This window comes from Cyberlindnera jadinii (assembly GCF_001661405.1).
Source record: "Cyberlindnera jadinii NRRL Y-1542 unplaced genomic scaffold CYBJAscaffold_10, whole genome shotgun sequence".
NCBI lineage: Eukaryota > Fungi > Ascomycota > Saccharomycetes > Phaffomycetales > Wickerhamomycetaceae > Williopsis > Williopsis jadinii.
The window spans coordinates 98,240-114,707 of record NW_017963661.1 but is presented as its reverse complement, the minus strand read 5'-3'; the positions used below and the strand labels follow the sequence as shown (position 1 = coordinate 114,707).

The following is a 16,468-nucleotide window of genomic DNA, read 5'->3' as shown; positions in this document are numbered from 1 at the left end:
GGTAGGGGAAACAGTGCTGTTGATTACATAAGCATCCGCACACCAACATACCCCATGCCCTCTGTTCAACTTCCCACAACGGTTTGCTAATATTAACCACATATTTTAGAGGCTTTGAAACATCAAAAGCTCACATTGGACGTGCCTGTTTGAACGATTCCGATCCGCCAGGAGACCAGTTGGCACACGAGTGAAGGACTGTACACAATGGAGTTTCTCTACCCACCAACAATTGACCATAGACTGGCCCCTTCCCCGGACGTTAAGGGCAAGCCATCACTATGGAAGACACCCGAGTTCAGGTTCTACCTGTTGGCGTTCATCGTTGTTGTGCCATGGATGATCAAGACCTCCATAGACCTGTCTTCCACGGAATCGATCAACTACCCGAAGTACTCCCGTTTGCTGTCCAAAGGCTGGATCACTGAAAGAGTTGATAATTCAGATGCACAGTATAGGTTCTTTAGGGATAATTTACATCTGCTATTGGCGTTGATGGTGGTACACGTTGTCGTTAGAAGGCTGGTGACTGCCACGCTACACTGCTCTAGGCTAAACTTTGACTTTTTCTTTGGTTTTGTCTTTGCCTTTGCTGTCCACGGGGTGAATGTTGTGAAGATCATGGGCCATGTCTTGATCTGTTTCACTCTGGTGAGATTGTTCAAGGGGAACAAGACTTTGGCTACAATTGTGCTCTGGGGATATGGAATTGGCTCGCTGTTCATCAACAGTAACTATAGAACGTATCCCTTAGGCTCGATCTTGCCGGTGTTGTCATTTGTTGACACTGGGTTCAAGGGCATCGTTGCACGCTGGGATGTCTTCTACAATTTTACACTACTGAGGGTGCTATCCTTCAATCTGGACTACATCAATGCTCTTTACCCTGTGAAGGACACCGAGAAACCAAGAAGCTCAGAGTTCCAACGTGTCAATGGCAATCTACCACTGGAGGATTACTCGTTGAAACACTACTTCGCCTACCTGTTCTATGCTCCTTTATTCATTGCAGGCCCGATCTTAACTTTCAACGATTACGTCAAACAAAGCCGTTCCACTCTGCCTTCTATCAACAAGAAAACCATAGTGAACTACACCGTGCTGTTCTCCGTTTGCGTGCTGAACATGGAGCTGATCTTGCATTTCATCCATGTCAATGCCATCACCAAAACTCGTGCATGGGAAGGAGATACACCTTTCCAGATCTCTATGATTGGATTGGTAAACTTGAACATCATTTGGCTCAAATTGTTAATCCCATGGAGACTTTTCAGACTATGGGCACTGCTGGACGGCATTGATCCTCCAGAGAATATGATTAGATGTGTCGACAACAACTACTCTGCATTGGCATTCTGGAAAGGTTGGCACAGATCCTATAACAAATTCGTGGTGAAGTATGTTTATATTCCGTTAGGAGGTGCTTCAAACAGGATCCTAGCCTCGTTGGCAGTGTTTACCTTTGTTGCCATTTGGCACGACATTGAGCTGAGACTACTGTTTTGGGGCTGGCTGATCGTGTTGTTTTTACTTCCTGAGTACTTCATCTCCAACCACTTCCGTCAATACGAGAGCCAATGGTGGTACCGTCATGTCTGTGCCATTGGTGGTGTCGTGAACATTTGGCTAATGATGGTTGCCAATTTATATGGCTTTGCGCTTGGACACGATGGAATAAAGAAGCTCTTTGGTGAGATGTTCTCTACGTGGAATGGGTTTGGATTCTTGATCCTCGCCAACATATCCCTGTTTATTGCAGTTCAAGTGATGTTTGAAATCAGGGAAGAGGAGAAAAGACATGGCATCGACTTAAAATGCTGATCCCTGTGTATATCAATCAATGCTTATTATAAATTCTCTTGTATTCTCTTGGAGTCAACGTTTTCACACTCCACATTCCTCTTTTCTTTCTTTTCGACTCCTTCTCCTCTTGCCTATATACACGTTCCATACCATCGAACTCCACCTGGCTGCCTTCATAGACAGAGCACAACCCCGTTCTCAACATTTGCCTACCAACGTCTCTCCATATGAGCCATTCTCGAACTTGAACGTGCCCAACCACACGCTCATACTGATCTATACAAAGAGGCTTCATCCGCACGTTCTTATGTAGCAGCTTCAGCTTCAGCCACATCAATGCCTCATCGCTGAACAACTGTGCTGGCTTGCCAAAATGAGACCTTTCAGGCGCATCTATACCACAGAGCCTTATAGGCAGCGTCCCAATCCCTCTGTAGTGCTTCTTCGGCAGTGGCCTGTACTTTGTTCCCCACCCAAGCCATCTCCCGCCTGGTGTGTGGTAGAAGTGGAAGTTATCTCCATCACCAACCCTCGTTACATAACCGTACAATGTCTTGTTGTGGAAATATGCCTTTGGTATCGAATGGATCGACCTTATTGGCTGGAACTTCTTGTATAGCTTCATAGATCCAATAACAGTTGATGTTACCAACGTCGACAGGATGATGACACGAGCGTCAAGCAAATCATGCGAGTCGACCATTGACAGGAACCCTTCTACACACTCGAACAGTTACCTACTGGGATTATAACCATTAACAAATTATTCAATGTTGTATACCCTTCGACGATGTTTGTTTACTTTTTGTTGCCCGTACCAGTCACTCCAGGTTGCTATAGAGCTCAATGTTCAGGGCACTCAAAAGCATTGGAATCTCACCTTTTTCATTGATCCAATAGCCAATCAGGTCATCGAATTTGGTGTTGAAGTCCACATCGTCACCTGTTCGTTTCAACGTCATCTGCTTATGATCAATTAGAATATTGGAGTTGCCCAATTTGGAGTATTTTGAAGTGAGCTTTACTTTATCGTCACTTTGCAGTGTCACTTGGTAGCCAAACAGTAGCTTTATCAACGCCAACAGTTCTGAAGACTTGGCCTTGAACGTGGTTAGAAGCCTTTGGTTCTTCTTTTGTAGATTGGCGAGTTGGTCCTGTAGCTGAACAATGGCAAAGTTCTGCTCTTCGTAGACTGCTTTGGGGACCTTCTCATCTTCTTTCAGGTGTGACTGATTCAACAGTGACTCGTTGCTTTTCTGTAACAGTTCCAGTTGTTTCCTTTTCACAAACTGATCTTTAGTGAACGGATTATCACGGAGTTGTAGTATCCTCAGTTTCTGCTCCTTTATATCTTGGATCGACTCTAATTGCTTGATCAAAAGGGCATTTTCATTCATCAATTGTGACATCTCCAATTGCAATTGTCCATTCAACTGTTTCAGGGATTGGAAATCCTCAAAGTCCGCTGATGTTGATAGTTTACGTTTCTTCTGTTGTACTTCAACGTTACCTTTGGATAATGATTTTGTTAAATCGTCCACTTTCTCCTTATAGTTATCCACAAGAGTCTCTAAATTCTTCACGTATTCAGTCATGTCATCGCCATCATCCAACCCAAGTTGTTGTCTCAAGTATTTGGACTCTTCAAGGGAAAGATCACGTTGTTGTTCCAATTCATGGTTGATCTTAAGAACGTTTTCCCAGTTTGACTTTACCCGGGTCATCTCATCCTCCTGGTTCTCCAATTTCACTTTAATGTTGTTCAATTGAAACTGTAATTGGGATTGTTCCAACGTTTGCTTGTTCAATTGATCTTTCAACAACAGATTCTCATCCTGTAAGGATTTAAACTTTGGTAGTAACTCTTCGATATTTGGGAACTTGTCCAAATATAAATTCCATTTAGAGCTTTCCTGTTTCAATTGGAGTAATTCCAGAGTTGTTGAGTCCAGTTCATCCTTCAATTTATCCATAGACTGTAGTTTAACCTGGAATGACCTATTTTCATTTTGGAGAACTTCATTGTTCAGCTTTTGCAGCTGTAGCTGTTTCAAGGATTCTGCTTGATTCAAGTTCTTCAGCTCCAGTTCTTTGATATAACTGACTTGATTCGACAACTGTTTGGAGATCGACTTCAACTCTTCGGAGTTGTCCACTGTTTGTATCTGTCTCTGTAATTTGAGAACTTCATCCTGTTTCAGCTCATTTTGTAATTTCCAATGCGTTACATCAGAGTGAAGCGAATCAACCTCCTTTTGCAATCCATCCCGAACCGATTCAGAGTCCTTGAGCTGTTCTTTACACATAGAGTGCTGCTGCTGCAATAGCTTCAACTCAGAGGTCAATTGCTCATTGGCTTCCTCGACCGACTTCAAGCTCTTGAGCTCCTTCTTCAACGCATCAATAGTGGTTTCCAAACGTGTGGTTCTTCCACAGCATTCCTTCTCCATAGACTCCAGCTTCTCGCAGTTCTGCTTATTCTGTGTGTAGTAGTAAATGGAGTCGGATTCGAACTGGTGAGACTTCAATTGGCACTGCTCCAGCTCTTTCTTCAGTCCATGGACCTCTTCTTCATGTTCAATCTTCTTCAGGGAGAGTTCTGTTTGGAGATCTTTTAGCTGGAATTTCAACTTGTTTAGCTCAACAGAAGCGTCCATCGGCTTCTCTATGAACGGCGAAGAGTCCATTTCTCCGTGGTATTGAGCGCTGTGCTTGGTTCTTCTAAGCAATGTTTATCTGTTGTTTGTTGTTTGTTGATGAAAAAGTAAACATAAAAAGTAAACACAAAAACCGAGCGTAAAAACATCAACAGAAACATCAACAAAACAAACAGCCAAAACATCTACGAAAACATCAACAAAGAACTAAACAGATATGTCAAAGGTGTAAGTTGGGCACAGTCAGCAAGGTGGAGTCAAAGTGAGAGACCACGCACTAACGTCACTTCAAGACCACGTTCTTTCAGACTGTTGGAGGAGCTGGAGAAGGGTGAAAAGGGATCTGGCCCTGACTACTGTTCATACGGCCTTGTTGATTCTGGTGATTCCACGCTAACCGAATGGAACGGAACCATACTTGGACCTCCTCACTCTGTTCATGAGAATAGAATCTACACCCTCAGCATCCACGTCGGTAACGAATACCCTGAAGTTGCCCCTGTTGTGAAGTTCATATCAAGGGTCAACTTACCCTGTGTTAGGGAGGACGGTTCAATAGATTTGTCAAAGTTCGACACGCTGAACCACTGGAAAAGATCGTACACCATTGAGCACATCCTCGTTGACTTGAGAAAGGAGATGGCTAAGCCTGAGAACAAGAAATTGAAACAACCGGAAGAGGGAAGTACGTACTGATGGCTCTACGTGTATATGTTGTCTATGTCTATTTATACAAGAAAGGTACATATGTATACACACATACCTAGTCATCATGCAACGCTTTGTAGCTTCCAGGTGATCAAGTTATTCGCGCAGTGGACAATATCCCTCGTGTAAGGGTCGATATACTTTGCAAAGAACGCAGGCGATTGTTCCTTTAGCGTCGACAGTTCTTCATCCTCATCACCAACACTTGTCATATTGTACAACGCTTCCAAGATGTCATCGTTGATCTTTGTATCGACAAGTGCGAACATCGCAATGCCCTTGAACAGCTGATCAAATTGTAGATGAGAAATCTTTGACTCGTTCAGCATCGTCTTCAACAACCGTTGTTGTTTGATACTCTTGATGAGTATCTTTATAATGAGCAGCTTCAACAATGCTCTCCACGATACATTTGTGTTATTTCCTCTCAACTCTTCAAGAGCTCTAACCGAAATTCCCGGATTCAAGTCCGTTAGACAGTCAATGTACATGAGTACTGTGTCAGCATCAGAGAGCCATACGTTAAGCTTCAACGATCTAACCATGGAGATCACTGACCGTGCGCTCGGCTTTGAGGTGTGGACATTGATATAGTTCTTCAGCCCTGTATCTGACGACCAATCAGGCGAGCTTTGAGAGTGGTAGGGAACAATGCTCGACATCTGTATTAGCCTCTTGATCATGGACGATGGTATGTCTGTGAAATTATCGATACAGTTCAAGTGTCTTGTGCATCGTAGGATGTCGAATCTATCCAGATAGTACAGAGAGTTGATGAAATGGTAGAGGCATCTAGGAATTCTCAAGGTGATATCGTCCACGGAGCCAATGTAGCTCTCGGCAATCCCAGAATCAAAATCTTTCAAGATGTAGTACAGTACACAGTCCAACCCGAGGGACTGGGCATTGGCATGCTCATTCAACACTTTCACAAACTCGTCGAGTCTCGACGCATTCACGGGCGGATAGTAATCTCTAACGCGGATGTCATCAAATCCCATGAATTCATTGACAAACAGGTCCAGCATCAAGAGGTGGTCCTGTCCGTCATGCAGTTTCTTCCCAATCAGCTCGGTTCTAATCAGCTTCAAGATAGAGTACAGAGACTGGTTCTCATTATCTATCAAGACATTAGGTCTTGCCGACGTCGCAATGTCCTTAATCTCTTTGGAGTAGGGAAACAGAGCTTTCGGGAACAGATGTGATACTGAGCTGGTCATCATAGGCCTTTGTGCTTCTTGAATTGATACCAACGACAAAGCACAACACAGCACAATTGTTACACGGTGATGTTCGGCCAAAAAAAAATTTAAGCATTCCCTCGAGAAATGTAAACAAAGAAAACACCCGGACACCCTCATCGCCCACAGCGTACTACAACAACCACTATTTACATATGGATATGTCCATTGGAAAGCTATATACAAGATGATCAATGCTTCCAATCATTCATTTGTCTCAATGCCATTTGGTAGAGCAGCAGCATGATACTACTCTGTACACTTGTCCATACAAATCTTGGGCCCACACCACTGAACAGGCCAACTATGCCTTCAGTCTGGAACACTTTCCTTAGCGAAGCGAGGATCGAGTTGTTCAGATGGTCTCTGCTTGATAGATCGGGGCTCTGTGTCTGTACTCTGGTCTTTATGACGTCTAGTGGAGTGGTCAGTATACCGGCTAACCCACCGGCTGCTGCGCCGGTACTCAGCTCCACGTTGTAGTCAAACTCCTCTGTGGGAACGCCTGTTCTGTATCTAATAGCCAGGTCTCTAAATTTCTCGTAGAATGCAAATTGTAATGCACTGAAGGGTAGATCGCGTACCAGGGTCGCCTTGTAACCGTAGAATAAGGCACTCACACCTTCCTGACGTATTATTGTTCCAATGGCATCCACAAGACTCCGATAGTTATACCCACTGTGGAAGTGTGGGTTGTTGAACTGCCCTTGTAGCTGTAATCTCGTCTTCAGCACTTCGCTTGGAACGTACACGATACTGGAGACAAAGTCGCCCATGAATCCCGCCGTCAAATGGGTCACTGTGTCATTTATGCCCAACTCACCAATCATCACGCGTTTCATAGTTTCATAAGTACCGAAAAACAGCGCAGCACTGGGGAAGGAACCAAGCATTGCAGCGCCGTACCCACCGTACAGACCTCTAATCACACCTTCCTTCACAAGGATGGTCTTGTACGCATTTATCATATTGCGGTATTGGACAACGTGCGGAGCACCTTGCTGTCTTGTCTTCACTGTGTCTAAAGAATGCATAACGCTATCACCAATCGCACCTCCGAATCCTCCAGCCAGCATGCAGTGCCATATGGGATGGCGTATTAGATCGTCCTCGGGGGAGTTGTGATCGATGGGCGAGATCGTTGACGACGCAACGTCTTCAAAATGTGTTGGAATCGTACAGGACATGTTATTCTCTCAAGATGTATCCAAAACTCGGGTGGAAGCTCCATAAAACGTTCAGATGCGGTCTATTATGTCTGATCAATGCAAGGTAACCTCGGGCTAAATGGACAACAAGACGATCCTGGATATGACTACTAATGCAATATGGCTTTCCCACTCTACCGTATTTAAACAACCGTTGTGGGAGCAAATCAAAACACACCAATCAGTACACACTCAGGCGAAAGAGAAGAGCAAAACGAAGGCAACAAGCACACACACACAACAGGCTTCCCTTTCTTTTCAACGATTTCTCTTCAGTGCTCGGCTTTGGTGTCTTCTGGCACTCAAAGTCGATGTTGATGGCTCGGACAACAATCTGACGAATGAGCTTCGATGTTTCGAAAAAGCACAGTGAAAAAAGAAAGTAAAAAAAGCATAAAAACCAAGAAAATGCTCCCCCGGAAAATCACGGCAAACGCGAGTTCCGACTGGATGAGATTACCCGGGAAACCATTGGCAAAAGAAATCCCGGTGAAAATGCATCACGTGAGCAGTCATGTGATGATGAGAAACCTAGCATATCAATCACAACCTCATCGACTCTGCTCTCGAGACATTAAGTATACGCTTTTGTAGGCGTGAATTACCCATCGATTGTGCACTCGGTCGCTATGCTACGACTTGGAAGGACCTCGCTAGGATACTCAAGGAGATTCTATCGAGTGTTGGCGATAGAAAGCTCGTGTGATGATACGTGTGTTGCCCTCCTCGAGAGACCTTCGGAGAAGGAAGTGTACTTGGTGGAGCATCTCAAATCCACGTTGAATTCAGTTAAGGAGGGTGGTATCATACCCACACGGGCATTTGACCATCACCAGGCATCTATTGCGACACTGACGCAGCAGATCATCAAGTCTCATGGACTACACTCAAATCCCCCGGATTTGATCTGTGTAACGAGAGGCCCGGGCATGAAGGGATCTCTGAGCATTGGCCTCGATTTTGCAAAGGGACTAAGCGTTGCATGGGCAAAACCAACGGTTGGTGTTCATCATATGCTGGGACATCTACTGACGCCGAGATTTGAGACCTTTAACACCTCTTCTGGGCCTAAGTTTCCCTTTTTGACCCTTTTAATAAGCGGTGGCCACACGATGCTTGTACTGTCAAAGGGTATATTGGAACATGAGATACTGTGCGATACCATTGACGTTGCCTGCGGTGATGCCCTTGATAAATGTGCAAGGTCTTTGGGATTGAGAGGGAACAACTTGGGTAAGGAGTTGGAAACATATGTTCAGTCAACACAGGATCACTGGTTTAACCATACGTTTAACGATATCCCTAAACCACTCTACAACAAGAGAGGCAGAGTTGATCAACTGGCATTTGCATTTGGCGCATTCCAAGGATATGTGAATAAACAAGTCGCATCACCACAGTTCCAAGACTCTCATAGACCAAGTTTAGCGTACCAGATTCAAAAGGGAATATTTGACCATATCTTGAACAAGATTGAATTGACATTGTCAAAGAACCAGGATAAATTACAAGGCTGTAAAGACTTTGTTGGATCTGGTGGTGTTGCATCCAATATGGCTTTGAGACAATCATTGGATAATTATTTCCATAGCAAAAACTTTAACACACACTACCCTTCACTTGGGTTATGTACTGATAATGCAGTTATGATTGGATGGGCAGGTATCGAATTGTACGAGAGTGGATTAACAACTGAGCTGGAAGTCTGTCCTATAAGCAAATGGCCGTTATCTGAGATTGAAAGTGTATCGGGTTGGATAAAGAACAAGTAAAAGAAAGTGTATATACGTATGATTTTTAAAGGACAACTCCATCTTCTTGTCGTGTTGGTATGAATGACTCTGTTATGTTAAACTTATCAATCAGTAGTTTCCAACTTGAATATTCCAATTGGAATATGAAATGATTCGAGTTCATATCAACACGGCGTTGTCTCTCTTGCTCTGCCTCTCTAGGATCTCTCGGTAAAGGAGGTGGCAATGATATCGTTGGGTAACCTTGAGGGTCTTCGTCGAGTTTAATCCTCCCATCCTTTAGCAAGAAGCTTGTATAGAACATGTTTTCCACGCTTTGAGGAAAGCTTGTTGGATTGATAAAGAACTTGAAGATGTTAACCGGCTCCCCTCTAGATTTTTGACAGAACACCTTAAACGCATTTTGCACTGCAAGTGTTGTATGATCAGTAGCGTTGTTATTTACATCATCGGATGTGACTTCCTCCGCCGTGGTGACATTGTCAGTGGTTACCAGTCTCTGATGGACCCTAACTTCTCGTACCTTCTTTTCGATGTCGAGGGGACCCAAGAGGTGGTCGCAAAGCCCTGGTCTCATACCACGGGAATAGAACAGTGTTCCAAATGTGAGCCAGTTGAACTGCTCGAATGAGTGTCTCGCCTGTAACCAGGCCTCTTTATCGTCATTGGCGTCGATATCCTGTTTCATTGCAGACCCCAGGAGGAAGATTCTCATCCTCTTGATGAAATCATCTGGCTTCAAATGGTTATCAGTGGTGCCGACTTTGATATTTCTAACAGCAATGTCCACCAAATCACCAGAATCCGCAAAGTTTCTGGCATCGTACAATTCCAAGGTCTTATTTTCCAGACGATGCTGTTCCTTTTCCTGGAAGATGGCGTTGATATGTTTCAAATAGTCAGTGGCCATTCCCAGTCCGCCTTCACGAACAACCTTAGCACGGTCAGCTTTCATCTGTGAGCCGAGTTTTCGTTCTTGAGCGAGGATTTTCTGCTCCAGTGTATGGGTTTGCTCCACAGTTCTGGAGTCATTAGGATCATCGTCTTCATCGTCTTCATCGTCATCTTCTTCATCGTCATCATCACTTCCACCATCATCATCGTCATCTTCTTCATCGTCATCATCACTTCCATCATCATCGCTTCCACTCTCCTCCTCATCACTCCCACTCCCACCACCAACAAGCTCGTCTTCCCCATATTTCGCCCTCTTGTTAACCTCCTTCACACCATTTGCAGTTCTCTTCAGAGTGGCACTCATCGCTGTACTTTCAGTCAAGATGTAAACAAAGCTGAAAGTAAACAAAGCTGAAAGTGAACACAAACACGAAAACTGTTCACGCGCGCCAAAACGCGAAGACTCACACTTACGCGTACCAGCAGAGCTACAGCAACAAGAACAACAAGAGCAACACCACAACAATGGCTAAACGAATCAAAGTACGTGTACTCGTGTCGATGTGGTCTTCAGTGTACTGACAATATCCCTCAAACAGGCCCTTGATGCCTCGGTGGTGAACAGGATTGCCGCCGGAGAGATCATCATTGCTCCTGCCAATGCCCTAAAGGAGCTCCTGGAGAACTCACTGGACGCTGGCTCTTCGAAGATTGACGTTGTTGTGAAGGACGGTGGGCTGAAGCTGCTGCAGATAACAGACGACGGTACTGGGATAGACAAGGAGGACCTGTCGTTGCTTTGCCAGAGGTTTGCCACGTCCAAGATTACGCAGTTCGAGGACTTGGAGTCAATCTCGACCTATGGCTTCAGAGGGGAAGCCCTGGCGAGCATTTCACACATCTCACACCTGTCAGTGGTCACGAAGACTGCACAGAGCTCGTGTGCTTGGAGAGCAACGTACTCTGATGGTGAACTGAAGGAGGTTAAGCCCACAGCAGGCAAAACAGGCACGCAGATCATCGTGGAAGACCTGTTCTACAATGTCCCTGCAAGGCTTCGAAGCGTGAAGGGAGGCTCAGAGGAGCTGGCAAAGATAGTGGACGTTATTGGTCGCTACTCAATCCACACTGATCTCGGCTACAGTGTGAAGAAATTTGGGGATTCCCATTTCTCGCTATCCACCAGACCAGGACTGCCGATAAAGGAGAGAATAAGGTCTCTGTTTGGCACTTCTGTTGCACAGGAGCTTGTGCCATTCGAAGTGGACCCAATGGAAGAGCTGGGGCTCAAGGGAGCACATGGACAGATAACAAATCCAAACTATAACAGTAAGAAGTCCATTCAGCCTGTTTTCTTCATCAACAACAGGCTTGTGTCAAACGATAGGCTGAGAAGGGCACTGAACTCTACAATCCAACACTTCTTGCCCAAAGGTCATAAACCTTTCATCTATCTGAGTCTATTAGTGGATCCATCATATCTGGATGTTAACGTTCACCCGACGAAGAGGGAAGTTAAATTTCTCCACGAGGATGAAATCATAGATGCTATCTGCATCACCATTAGAGAAGAGCTTATAAAGATTGATTCCTCAAGGACGTTCCCGACCCAATCGTTATTACCACAGTCACAAAAGAGGAAAGTTAAAGATGAAGAGGTCACATCACAGCAGAATACACAACAGTCTCAAAAGAAAACACGATTGGATTATAAACTTGTGAGAACGGATTCAAGCCAAGCAAAGATCACAAACTTCATGAGACCAGTTTCAATATCAATATCTTCAACAAATGAAGATGATCGAATGGACGAAGAAGGTGATACCTCACACCCGGTTCTCGCTGAAGATACTACAGTAACAACAATGTCCTTGCCAACTGTGAAGGACTCACCACAGTATAAGGCCATACAGAGGGAGAAAATCATTGTAAACTTGCACTCTGTATTAGAACTGAGACAAGAAGTGTTGGATGCAGCTTCTGATGCAAAGCTTGCAGAGATGTTCACCAAGTTCACTTACATTGGTATAATTGACACTGACAAGAGACTATTATCCATACAGAGCGGCGTAAAGTTGTTGATGATTGACTATGGTGCACTTTTCAGAGAATTCTTCTATCAATTAGCACTCCAAGACTTTGAGAACTTTGGATACATAAGACTAGAAGGGTGTGATACATCATTGAAGTCGTTACTTGGTAAGGCGTACGATGGTTTGGAAGACCCACCAATACCAATGGATGAATGCATTGAGTATATCACATCAATGTCCGATATGTTGGAAGAATACTTCTCCATCTCAGTAGCTGACGATGGTGAAGGCCCGGTTTTGAAAACATTACCGTTGTTAGTGAAGGGGTATATACCACCTTTGGAGAAGCTACCCATCTTCCTCTACAGAATTGGCTGCAAAATCAATTGGGAGGATGAAAAGGAATGTATTGAGGGTATACTACAGCAGTTGGCTCTTTTCAACGTTCCAATGATAATACCGGAGTCAAAAGATGACGAAACCAGCCAATATGCAGAACAGCAAAGTCACAATTTAAACGAAACCATGGAAAATATACTGATGCCACTGGTCAAGAAACGTTTCTTAGCTCCATCAGAATTGAAGGACTACATTGTGGAGATAGCAAACCTACCAGGGTTATACAGAGTCTTTGAAAGATGCTGATTCAAGTATAAGTCCCTCTTATACATTGCAGAAGGTATCCACCACAGATTTATCAATGTCAGTCAACTCTGTCTCGATGGACCGTTTCATTAATTCATCACGTTTAATTTGAGCAGCCTCAAAGTTACTGAAAGAGTCGGTGCTGTTCACAGATGGGATGACAATTGAGTTCGTCTCTTTGTGGAAAAATGTGGATGTTTCATCGATATGAGGATAGCTTTCATCATCCAATTCCTGTTCAAAAGAGCTCACTTGATCTTCCTTAACCAACTGCATCATGATGCTCTTGTTGGTGTCATCCAGGATAATTTTAGCTGGGAACCTGGCAACAGATTTCAGGTATCCTGAGATCAAAATACCACGTTCTTTGAAAAATGACATCAGCTTAGTTGGATAGTTCATCTTCTCCCTTTGCTCTTCGGTGAATAGATCGGATTTGGACGCCTCCACCAGCATATCTGTATTGGAACAACCATCCCTGGCATTGAAGGAATATAAGAACAAGAATGTACAATCCGCGTAGATCGCTTTCAATGCGTACATGGCAGCTTGGTAGTACAAATGTACCAAATGCTCCTCAAATACAGGAACATGAGATATAAACGCCTCATCTGGGACAATGTTCAGAAACCTCTTTAATGTATAGAACATAACCTGGATACGGTTTGTCTCAGCACCATCCTTAATGGCGTTCCAATATTTGACACACGTTTCAGTGAAGGTGACGAGGTCATCTATATGTGTTTTGTATTTGTCGTTCAACAGCTCGTACACATCATCTCTCGCAACGTTCAGCTTTGTTAAAAACTCATTCATGAACTCTGTGCTATATGCCCTTGTATGGTAAGCCCTGATTGACTGGACATAGTAGATGATGAACAGATGCAAATGGTCATTCAAGACGCTCGCACGCTTGAACACGGGATCGTTTTGAATGTTGATTGGAACGCTGCTAGATAAGAACACCTGAAACTGATGGCTTAGATAGCCAGATGAGAACTGAAAGAAGCTGCTGATGAACTGATACACATCGTTCAAGCTGTGATTCCCATGGAATATGGTAGGCAATGCCATTTGGAATATCTGGAATTTGGAGAAACACACCGAGATATTGTTATAGAATGCATCCACGTCAGAGTAGTCCATGGTGAAATGAACCCTAAACCTGTTCAGAAATCTCAACGTGATCTCAAAGTCTTTCTCCAGCACGCGTTGCACAGCCTTTCTGACATCCTCATTTTGCGTCTTGTCTGCAATATGAGCAGATCCTTGAGCAATCAACGCTTTGAAAAGAACAATGTTGTTGCATGCCTCCTTGATGAACTGCATTTGGAACATGTCAAACACCTTGTAAAGGGCATCTGTGCTAAACTTGAGTTCTTGCTTGGTGAGCTCACCAACGTTATCAGTCCAGAGAGTATTAAGCCCTGACAGGCATCTTTGATCGAGCACGATTTCCATAAAGTCATTGTCAAAACGTGAAAGATAGTCCAAGTCAGGAGATGACTCTGAATCCTTGTGTTCCTTCAGCAACGCCACGAGGGATTTATAAGCATCGGATCTGATTGCAAACTGTGGTTCACGAGAAGACCCCGAGGCATCTGATAAACTGCTCTCCTTAGATCTATCGCTGCCTGAAGGCATCGGAGAGGCAGAGGTAGCACTTCCATTATCACTCACAAATGGGCTTCTCGCAACAATCGTTCTGTTTTTCGCAACAGAACTAGCTCTTGACTTCCTTGGCTGATCAGGTTCTTCATACTTTGGTTGTGTGTCTTGAAGAGCTTCCGGTCCCACAGAATAGTTCGAAGGCTCTTGCAAAATCTGCTGTTGTGAAGCCTGCTGTTGAGTTTGCAGTGGTGGTGGAAGAGACGGTGGGGGTTGCTGCTGCTGTGGATGTTGAAATTGTGCCTGTTGTAGTTGTTGAACCTGTGGTTGATAAACAGGGAAGACAGCTTGTTGAAGGTTAACCTGCAACTGGAACACGTTGTCCGTACTTGGAAGCGACGACATCAAAATTCTTGAAGGTAGACCAGGATGCTGGTATGGGTAGTATAAGTGTGGGTTCTTCCGTGCTTCTCTCTGTGATGCTTGTATGTTAAGAGATTGTATACGGGCAGCCTGTGCCTGTTGAGCGTTCTTTAGAGCCTCTCTTGCGGCATCATCAAGTGCTAAATAGGCACATGTTTGACGAGCCCTTACACAGTTACGACATTCTGGAAGTTGTTCATCACACTTGATACGACGTGACTTACAAGTTGCACATCCCAGGTGGGAATTTCTATGACGACGTCTAGAGTTTCTCACTGCTTTCTTAGGATTTGTTTGCTCGTCCTGTACTGGGAGTTGTCCTTCGACTTTGACCATCTCTTGAGCCTGTCCCATTGGACTCATGCCATCATGTTTCATTATCTTCTGTCTCTTTGCTGCTGTAGAGGGGTTATTGGACGTTGCAATGGCATACAACGGAGTAGAATGTTTCTCAAACTCAGTCGTTTGTTCGTTTGGCTCAAATTTCACGCCCTCAGGGTAGTTATGGTATGGTGTATGTTGTGCTGGATACGCACGAAGAAGATTGTCCTGCTGATTCTGGACGCCATGTTGTCCAAATTGCGGTATTGCTGATGGTGTCATTTGAGCACTGGGTACGACATCATGCGTATAAACGTGGTTGTATGGATTTGCCGATGGTACTATGAGGCCATCCTGGTGTAAAGCCTGTTGCTGCTGATGTTGTTGTTGATGATGTTGCAAATATGGGTAGTGTTCTTGATTATACGCTAAAGCTACTGGCACACCTTTGGCTGAATACGGAGCTTGCCATGGAACTGGCTGTTGATGAAGATGTGCAGCAGGGTTCATCGACGCTCCTTGTGGAGATGGGTACCCGAGCATGTAACCTTGTGGCTGCTGCTGCTGCTGCTGAGCTGCTGGCTGAACAAACATTGGCTGCGTGGGTACAGCTCCAACATCACCAAATTTATATCCTTGTGGGAGTTGGGGGGTCCCCCCGTTTACGAGGGGAACATTCTGTTGATTCTGTTCCTGATTGCACATGTAAGGTCTTCAGTGATCAACAAACAAACAACGTTTCCTTCACTGTGTGTTCCTTATAATGACGGAGAGTATGGTCACAAGTGCTTCAACGGAACAAATGGCACAAAATGGCACACTAAAAACGACGGGATGGACCTAACAACCGTCACAGCTTGGTTCAAAGGAAAGAGCTAGCAGCCAGTCCTTGGTCCAAATCTCACAGAACTCCTCCTCTGTAAACGAGCCTGCTCAGTGGTCTGTGCGTAGCGGGAAAAGTTTCAACAGTGAAACAACGATTGCGGGAATAAGTTCCAACAGACTTCTTCTTGAGATAACAAAAAGCTGCTAATACGGGAGTTCGAGACAAATACGGCCGGCTGGTGAGCTGAGATACCACGGTGTCCTTGTCTATGTCTTTCTCTTTGGTCTCTTCACTCAACCTCTCAAGACCAACGTATTCAAGGTTGTGTTGCCGTGAAGGAATAA

The 16,468-nt window shown here is 44.5% G+C and overlaps 10 protein-coding genes across 10 annotated transcripts; 4 read left to right on the top strand and 6 right to left on the bottom strand.

Moving 5' to 3' along the window:
• Window positions 1-99: 99 nt before the first annotated feature.
• GUP1 (O-acyltransferase) lies at window positions 100-2,289 on the top strand. Its single transcript, XM_020215378.1, has one exon. The coding sequence runs from the start codon at window positions 208-210 to the stop codon at window positions 1,819-1,821; it is 1,614 nt and encodes a 537-aa protein (XP_020069555.1). The 5' UTR covers window positions 100-207; the 3' UTR covers window positions 1,822-2,289.
• LCL3 (Lcl3p) lies at window positions 1,838-2,536 on the bottom strand (the record flags this gene model as incomplete). Its single annotated transcript, XM_020216974.1, has 1 exon — window positions 1,838-2,536. Exon 1 carries the CDS (start codon window positions 2,504-2,506, stop codon window positions 1,838-1,840), a length of 669 nt encoding a protein of 222 aa, XP_020069554.1. The 5' UTR covers window positions 2,507-2,536.
• MAD1 (coiled-coil domain-containing protein MAD1) lies at window positions 2,534-4,540 on the bottom strand. The gene has a single exon (XM_020215377.1). It carries the CDS (start codon window positions 4,488-4,490, stop codon window positions 2,625-2,627), a length of 1,866 nt encoding a protein of 621 aa, XP_020069553.1. The 5' UTR covers window positions 4,491-4,540; the 3' UTR covers window positions 2,534-2,624.
• A 137-nt stretch (window positions 4,541-4,677) lies between these two features.
• Window positions 4,678-5,156, top strand: MMS2 (E2 ubiquitin-conjugating protein MMS2; the record flags this gene model as incomplete). The annotated part of the gene is made up of 2 exons (XM_020216522.1): window positions 4,678-4,688; window positions 4,754-5,156. The coding sequence occupies 2 exons, from the start codon at window positions 4,678-4,680 to the stop codon at window positions 5,154-5,156; spliced, it is 414 nt and encodes a 137-aa protein (XP_020069552.1).
• Window positions 4,778-6,427, bottom strand: CYBJADRAFT_168447 (uncharacterized protein). Its single transcript, XM_020215376.1, has one exon. The coding sequence runs from the start codon at window positions 6,386-6,388 to the stop codon at window positions 5,231-5,233; it is 1,158 nt and encodes a 385-aa protein (XP_020069551.1). The 5' UTR covers window positions 6,389-6,427; the 3' UTR covers window positions 4,778-5,230.
• A 137-nt stretch (window positions 6,428-6,564) lies between these two features.
• Window positions 6,565-7,956, bottom strand: MME1 (Mme1p). The gene has a single exon (XM_020215375.1). It carries the CDS (start codon window positions 7,594-7,596, stop codon window positions 6,601-6,603), a length of 996 nt encoding a protein of 331 aa, XP_020069550.1. The 5' UTR covers window positions 7,597-7,956; the 3' UTR covers window positions 6,565-6,600.
• Window positions 7,957-8,174: 218 nt separating this feature from the next.
• Window positions 8,175-9,464, top strand: QRI7 (putative N(6)-L-threonylcarbamoyladenine synthase). Its single transcript, XM_020215374.1, has one exon. It carries the CDS (start codon window positions 8,247-8,249, stop codon window positions 9,387-9,389), a length of 1,143 nt encoding a protein of 380 aa, XP_020069549.1. The 5' UTR covers window positions 8,175-8,246; the 3' UTR covers window positions 9,390-9,464.
• On the bottom strand, window positions 9,415-10,632 carry NSE4 (Smc5-Smc6 complex subunit NSE4; the record flags this gene model as incomplete). Its single annotated transcript, XM_020215373.1, has 1 exon — window positions 9,415-10,632. The coding sequence occupies one exon, from the start codon at window positions 10,630-10,632 to the stop codon at window positions 9,415-9,417; it is 1,218 nt and encodes a 405-aa protein (XP_020069548.1).
• Window positions 10,633-10,765: 133 nt separating this feature from the next.
• MLH1 (mismatch repair ATPase MLH1) lies at window positions 10,766-12,955 on the top strand. The gene is made up of 2 exons (XM_020213471.1): window positions 10,766-10,811; window positions 10,868-12,955. The coding sequence occupies exons 1-2, from the start codon at window positions 10,794-10,796 to the stop codon at window positions 12,944-12,946; spliced, it is 2,097 nt and encodes a 698-aa protein (XP_020069547.1). The 5' UTR covers window positions 10,766-10,793; the 3' UTR covers window positions 12,947-12,955.
• Window positions 12,956-16,197, bottom strand: CYBJADRAFT_15738 (Zn(II)2Cys6 transcription factor domain-containing protein). The gene has a single exon (XM_020213472.1). The coding sequence runs from the start codon at window positions 16,001-16,003 to the stop codon at window positions 12,965-12,967; it is 3,039 nt and encodes a 1,012-aa protein (XP_020069546.1). The 5' UTR covers window positions 16,004-16,197; the 3' UTR covers window positions 12,956-12,964.
• Window positions 16,198-16,468: the final 271 nt, after the last annotated feature.